The sequence below is a fragment of the Colletotrichum abscissum genome, assembly GCF_030869225.1.
Source record: "Colletotrichum abscissum strain IMI 504890 chromosome Unknown Scaffold_11.1, whole genome shotgun sequence".
In the NCBI taxonomy this organism is placed as follows: Eukaryota; Fungi; Ascomycota; class Sordariomycetes; order Glomerellales; family Glomerellaceae; genus Colletotrichum; species Colletotrichum abscissum.
The window spans coordinates 422,449-429,531 of NW_026849999.1; the positions used below are offsets into that span (position 1 = coordinate 422,449).

General features: G+C 45.8%; 4 protein-coding genes across 4 annotated transcripts; 1 reads left to right on the forward strand and 3 right to left on the reverse strand.

Moving 5' to 3' along the window:
• Positions 1 to 87: 87 nt before the first annotated feature.
• CABS01_05489 (histone H2B) lies at positions 88 to 695 on the reverse strand (the record flags this gene model as incomplete). The annotated part of the gene is made up of 4 exons (XM_060538859.1): positions 88 to 178; positions 229 to 316; positions 372 to 443; positions 533 to 695. The coding sequence occupies 4 exons, from the start codon at positions 693 to 695 to the stop codon at positions 88 to 90; spliced, it is 414 nt and encodes a 137-aa protein (XP_060405121.1).
• A 1,825-nt stretch (positions 696 to 2,520) lies between these two features.
• Positions 2,521 to 3,153, reverse strand: CABS01_05490 (uncharacterized protein; the record flags this gene model as incomplete). The annotated part of the gene is made up of 1 exon (XM_060538860.1): positions 2,521 to 3,153. One exon carries the CDS (start codon positions 3,151 to 3,153, stop codon positions 2,521 to 2,523), a length of 633 nt encoding a protein of 210 aa, XP_060405122.1.
• A 417-nt stretch (positions 3,154 to 3,570) lies between these two features.
• Positions 3,571 to 4,149, forward strand: CABS01_05491 (histone H2A; the record flags this gene model as incomplete). Its single annotated transcript, XM_060538861.1, has 3 exons — positions 3,571 to 3,626; positions 3,738 to 4,030; positions 4,094 to 4,149. 3 exons carry the CDS (start codon positions 3,571 to 3,573, stop codon positions 4,147 to 4,149), a joined length of 405 nt encoding a protein of 134 aa, XP_060405123.1.
• Positions 4,150 to 4,900: 751 nt separating this feature from the next.
• On the reverse strand, positions 4,901 to 5,473 carry CABS01_05492 (complex 1 protein; the record flags this gene model as incomplete). The annotated part of the gene is made up of 5 exons (XM_060538862.1): positions 4,901 to 4,923; positions 4,977 to 5,018; positions 5,093 to 5,171; positions 5,239 to 5,371; positions 5,451 to 5,473. The coding sequence occupies 5 exons, from the start codon at positions 5,471 to 5,473 to the stop codon at positions 4,901 to 4,903; spliced, it is 300 nt and encodes a 99-aa protein (XP_060405124.1).
• Between the last annotated feature and the right edge of the window lie 1,610 nt (positions 5,474 to 7,083).

Here is a 7,083-nt window from a genome sequence, read left to right on the forward strand (position 1 = left end):
GATATTGGTAACCTTGGCAGGTCTCATCATGACACCCAAATGCCAAGTAAAATCCAATGCCCGAAAAGAAAAGCAGTACAAGCACCCTTATTTCGTGGAAGAAGAGTACTTGGTAACGGCCTTGGTGCCTTCCGAGACAGCGTGCTTGGCCAGCTCACCGGGCAGGATGAGACGAACACTGTTGGGGCGGTTAGCTGATTCGGTTTCGGACCTGGAAAGATGACATACGAGGTCTGGATCTCGCGAGAGGAGATAGTGGACTTCTTGTTGTAAGCAGCAAGCTTAGAGGCCTCGGAGGCGACGCGCTCGAAGATGTCTGTGTGACGCGTTAGAAACGGTGCGTGCAAGTATTTGGAGCGATGTGTGCTTACCGTTGACGAAGGAGTTAAGGATAGACATGGCGCGGTTGGAGATACCAGTGTCGGGGTGGACCTGCTTCAGGACTGGAAATACTGTGTCAGAACGTGTCGGATACATAGTGTCGCGTGATGCGACGCGCCAACAAAGAACGCGAAGTGCCAATGTCACTTACCCTTGTAGATGTAGGAGGAGTAGGTCTCCTTGCGAGACTTGGTGCGCTTCTTCTTGTCGCCAGAGGCGGCGGTCTTCTTGCCGGCATCCTTCTTCTCGGGGGCCTTGGAGGCAGTGGCAGGGGCCTTGGAGGCGGGCTTCTTGTCGGCGGCCTTGGGGGGCATTTTTGCGGTTTGGATTAGTGAAGGTGGAAAATGAGTACGTGAGTAAGTTGGTTGAAATGGATTGCGACTGGCGACCGTGGATGAAGCTGGATGATGGAGTGAGGAAGAGTTGATGTGGCAGGAAGAAGTTTGGGGGGGTGGGCTGGGTTTTTGTAGCTGGACGCGACGGGATTCTGCGGCGTTACTGATTTGATGCGAGGACAGAGTGATTTTGGGGAGGGGTGGCCCAGGTGGGTGGTCAGTATCAGTGGCACACCGGGGCCTTAGGACTGGTGTCAGGGGCGTGCGCTGGTGTGGCCTTGCCTGGTAAAATGGGAATCGGCTGTCTTGGTTGGCTGAGAACTGAGTAGGTGGGTCTAGAGATGGAGGATCCGTAACCACCGCCCACGAGAGCGGCTACCGAACTGGGGTACTCACGCGTTCGCGCTAAAAAAACAAATACGTGACGCTCAATGTATCTTCTTTTTTTTTTTTTTAATTCGCGTATCACGGAGCTGGCAGGCAGGGGACATTCGAGACTGCCAGAACAGGCTCCAACCAATAGCAGCGTCCCATCACAGGCCAACCAACAGTCTCCCGGTCAGGCAAAGCTAACAGGTTACGTATTTACTCACTTGTACCGCCCAAGACGACTGGCGATTCGTAGAAGCTAGAGAAAAGTCCACAAGCCAGATCAGAGATGCTTGCAAAGCTACAACATCACATGCGTATCGTTCTTGCAGCGTGGCTACCGGCTACGGCGTCTGCCGCCTCAAGACCGCCGGTGCGGAAAGAAGTGATAGCTGAGAATCAATACACGTCTCATAGCATCTCTACAACACTCATATCCATAGTAAGTCGAGAGCAGAAGGCTTGTAGCAGTTCGCAGAGAATGTTCGGGTCGCCATGCCAATGAGCCGCCGAGCCACCTCATCTGGACATTTTAATATGTGCCTACCTGGTCCACGTTGCCCGAGGTTGCTAAAGACTCTAGACGAAGGCAGTATGACTTTTTACACGCTGCGCGCTGCAACTGCTTCTCGCTTGTATCCAGTGGAACGTGTGACACTGAGAGCAGTCTTTGGATTTGAGGAAATATGCGCCCTCTTCGACGCGTTGATTGCAGCTTGCGTCTTGCGATGGTGGGTGCGGCTAAGGTAGCCAGTGCCTGGACTTTTTGTCTCTATTAGGCCTAGGCCCGCATGGCTCTTTCGGAATTGACGGGGGGCTCAGTGACATTCTCTGCTCATTGCGATCCATACACATCTGTGATCTCAGGTAGAACGACCCCTAGATGAAGGAAGCATGCCCGTGAGCTCGCGGTCTTGGACGTGGAGTACCTGGCCTGCAGGATGTTGCATCTAGCAGGAGAAACACTGTCCGCTATTCAGCGGCAGCCAGTGGAAACGCGATCGAAGGTAACGCGGTGGGCTCTGCAGTACATATCGGGACCCCTCCACTCTATGTCATTACAAGGCTGGGCCCGTTTGCCGTAGAAACACCACGAGTGGCATGCAGGGGTCGCTGTATCAGGCACTCCATGAGGCTCTGTCCACGATTACGACGGGGTCAAACAGAACGCGGGGCAGTCGATTTGAAGATTTCTCCGGACCCGATATGGGATGGAGCCGAACGATGGACCATGTGAGGCCCAGGTTCCTGGGTCTCATTAGGCTTCTTCACATGAGCTCACACCACATGTATCGGACTCTGTTCGTGCTATACAGCGGGTTCCGGTAGATCTGAGATCCATTCGGATGCAAGTCATATGGGGTCGAAATGTCACTGGATAGCGAAGCATACAAATGGCATAAAGTGGTTGAGATGCAACCCATTTGTCCTTCATTTACAAATAGACAACGAAGTTCGTCAAAGTTCGAATATGCATGGCAAATGCGCCTCGGGGTGACCTCTGCTGAATGTTAAACACGTGAAAGCCGATTCTCTCCGAGAGATCACTTTTCGAATTGAAATTCAGGATCCTTTTGTTCTGGGAATGAGAATACCGGTTGGAGCTATACGTGGGGGACGAGAGGGGGGAATGTGGAATATTGTCGTGCGTTAAGACAACACACGGCATCATCAAGAATATGAGTAAAGATAAAAACAAAGTCAGTTGCATCAGTCCAGTAAGTTGGAAGGTACCCAGCTGATTTCGTCGTGGCGGTTCGTCCAAGAAACAAGGCCGAGGGGGAAGGTGGATGATACGTAAGAGAAGGTGATCAAGACGCGGCTGGATGACCGCTTCTCCTAGCCAGTAAGATAATTCGAAAACCAAAATCCTGCGCGGAAGGGGGGAAATGTAGAAAGTGGAAATGGTTTTTTGGGAAGGAAAAAAAAAGTTGTTAAGAAGGGGGCGTGGGCAGATCCCGGCACTGTTTGTGGAAAGAGGAGCGGCACCGCGGGGGGTTTTATTTCCTTGCATTGATCGCATCTGGACGCAATCGCTCGCTACCTTGCTCCTGTGAGTCTTTGTCATGGAATGGAAGTCGCGTCTGGCAGGCTGGCAGCCCACCTTAAGGCTTATCTATAGCTCGCGTCCACCAAAGAAGCGGTACTGCTGTGGGCGGCAGCAGAACCGATAAGAGGTACGTACCCGTCTTCTAGCCCGGGCCCAGAAAAATGATGCACCGCACCTGCCTGCACCAGTCTACCACAACATCGAATTTCTGGTTTAGGCTTAGCGCTAAATCGCGCGTTGGTGATCCGTGATCGAGCTCCTCTAACGCGAAAACTACTTAACTTCTTCACTCCCCACCATCAACGCCCTTTCTTCCATCTTCATCTCACTTTTCCATCACCAACTCAAAGCCAGCCTTCAGCCAAGTCGCTTTTTACGCGTCTACCTCAATACCCAACTTTTTCACGTAACTCAACCCCAAATCCCAAATTCACAATGACTGGAGGCGGCAAGTCCGGCGGAAAGGCCAGCGGTTCCAAGAACGCGCAATCGTAAGTTGCTCCCTCTCACTTGAAGCTTTCCAAGAAAGGCCGCATTTACACTATTATGCGATGTTCTTCGATCCAAGCCCAAGCTTCATCCACTGACCTTATATCCCACAGTCGTTCCTCCAAGGCCGGTCTCGCATTCCCCGTTGGTCGTGTTCACCGTCTGCTCCGCAAGGGCAACTACGCTCAGCGTGTCGGTGCCGGTGCCCCCGTCTACCTCGCCGCAGTTCTTGAGTACCTCGCCGCTGAGATTCTCGAGCTGGCTGGCAACGCCGCTCGCGACAACAAGAAGACCCGTATCATTCCCCGTCATCTTCAGCTCGCCATCCGCAACGATGAGGAGTTGAACAAGCTTCTCGGTCACGTCACGATCGCCCAGGGTGGTGTTCTGCCCAACATTCACCAGAGTAAGTTGACCTTCCATCTTCGGTCCCTTTTTTTTCTATTTCAATTGCTAATGAGACTTCAAGACCTGCTGCCCAAGAAGACTGGCAAGACTGGCAAGAACCAGAGCCAAGAGTTGTAAACGGGTGTCGGTTTTGGGTTTTTTTCGTGCTGGTCGGCTGCTTTGGGTTGTCATGACATCGGGGTCACGGTTCAGGGTTCACGGTTGATTTTCACGTTTGGGTTGTACAATAATACCACGGCAGGAAGCTATGGTTACGAATGAGAATACCTTTTGAAGATCATGTTTCGCACATTGGGTTGATTGCGATGCTGTTTGTGTACTGACTCATGGCTGGTCGGTTTGCGCATTGCGTTGTTTCCTCTTTTGTCGACTGTCTGGGAAGTCTGCGTTGGACAGAAATACGTATATATGATATGCAGCATGTCCATGTTGCTACTTTTCTCTAGGCTGGTGAATAAGGCACATTCCTCGAACTTTTAGGATGTTGCCTCTTGTGTGATAGCAAACGGGAACTCGGTCGGTGGCACCATTGGATTCGTCATACCACTCACGCGACTCGTTGCGACAAGACGACTTGGAGCTATTCAAATCGGGTGATGTTGTATTATACAGACTTGTAGAGAGACCGGGGGGAAGCTATGCTTGTGAGCTGAACGGCGTGCGCGTAAGCCTTCGCTTGGCTTGGATCAGCCAGCTCGGGCTTGTATATTACGGTTGTACGTTAGTGTCCCGGTCCATAGTCCCCGACACGGTGTTGTCGAAAAGGCATTCTGAAGCTTCCACATGGTTGCATGTCTATACTGAGCAGTCCAAACGTCGCGTACGCTGTAATCCCAGTCTTTCTCCATTCCACGCCTTTGCTTGCTGCTTAGAATTTCAGTGGGGGTGGCGCTATGATTTTGTCAGCATGTATCGATGCAATGTCCGCCACATTGGGGACTCACGGTCAAGGATAGGTGCTCGGAGGTTGCGCTCGAATTTGGAACCTGTGCAATCGTTATTAGCATCGTCTGCGCCTGCGTGGAGTGGTGTCATTTGTCGGGGAGGAACTACGACATACCGCCGGGTGCTGTCGGATGCACGTAGGGCTCTGGGTGCTTCCATTTCGACAATAATTTCTCTGTCTGAGCCAAAAGTTCCTGCAAAGGCTGAGGTCAGCGGTCGTAGTTCGTTTGATTTGCGACTTCTGCCGAGCGCATTACTCACTCTCTTCTGTCTAGAGTCCGTCACAGATCGGTTGGCCTCGAACAACGAGCGGATGTACAAAGCTTGGCCTCTCCAGAGGTGGCGATGAACAGCCCAGTCGAGAGCCAACTTCAGCGAACGCCGGTACAGCGACCTGTCGTGATGACTATCAGCATAACGGCTCCGCCCAATCTGGGTCGTCCAACTTCGACAGCTTCGGGGCTGGTGCTCACAGTGCCGCTTGACGGGTCGACATGGCGATGAATCCAAATCAATTCGATTGCTTCTGGGCCGGAGAAAGAATCGCGATTGGGATTGGAATGAGTGTATGGCCGTAAAGGTCGTGAAATAGAATAGGTATGGACTGCCAATGGCGCGTCGATGATTACGAAGTTACCGAATGAGGCACATGGTAATAGTTCTAAGTGTAGGCCGGGGCGTAGTGTCGCCGGTTGTCGCCTGAGGCATCAGTTTTGGCAGAGCCGCATTGGGGAACATCCAACCTCCTCTTAGAGCTTTCACGTTTATTGAGGCGTCTTATTTAGCATTTAAATATATCTAGGGCTTTGAGTATTGTATTATAAGGTTTAAGTAATAAAAGTTATATTATTTAAATTCAATTTTAATAATAAAGAGTATAATAAGTTATTAAATTATAATATAAAAAATAGTAAAAATAATAGTATTATATTATGTAAGTAGGCATTAGGGCCCTATAGGCCCTATGGCTTAGCCTTAGGCTACGAGACTAAGCTCTTAATAATTATATAACGAGCTAGAGTACTAGACCTAAAGGGCTAGCTCGCTAGTTTCTACTTATTATTCTATTTTTTTTCTTTTTTATATTAAGTCTTTAGTTTATTAAGTTAATAAAATAATATTTTAACCTATTTTAATTTCTTTTTATAATGCTATTTAATTCCCCTAATAGAGCAATCTACCGGGGCCGTATTATATATTACGTATTAAGAAAAACTAAATATATTTCGCTCTATACTTAATTACTACTTAAAATTAACCGTGTTAATTATTATCTCTTTTTATATTAATAGCTCTCGACTTTTTTATAAACCATTAGGCTATAAGTGCTTAACTAGTAAGGCTATAATATAAATATAAATATATTATAAAACTAAAGCTTATAAAGTCTTTTATATAAGTTCTATTTTATAAAAAGTTCTTTTATAATATAATTTATATATTAATTACTAAGTTATTAATATCTTATTACTAAGTATATTTTAAACTTATTATAATTACTCTCTTTTTATATAAATTTAGTTCTTAAAATTATTATATAATATTTTTTTTTAATATTTATAATAAAATTATTAACGTCGTTATTTATAATAACTTTTTTAAAGCGTGAATAATATCTTTACTTATTAAGAAATAAGGTATTATTCTAATTTTATTATTTAATATATACTTTACTATTATTATTTAGTAATAATATACTAACTAATTATTAAGTTAATAATACGTATTTATAATAAAGTATTTTAATTATTATAATATATAAAAGCCTACTTAACCTCGTAGTTATTATTATTACTAAGTTATTAAATAAAACAAAAGATTCTTTTCTTATTATTAGTTACGTATTTTTTTTTTTTTTAATAACGGTTTTATAAATTCTTTTTTATATAATTATACCTTTTTTTTATAATATTCTAATTTTTATTTATTTATTTTTTATTTCTACCTTTACTAGCTACTCGGGCGATTCTCAATATAAGCTACACAATATTAACACATAGTATTAATAAATACTCCCACTATCTTATTAAACTATTTTTTTTTTTTTTAGATTTTTTACTTTTTTAAACTTTCCCTCTTATAAAGTTTATAATTATAAATTAATAA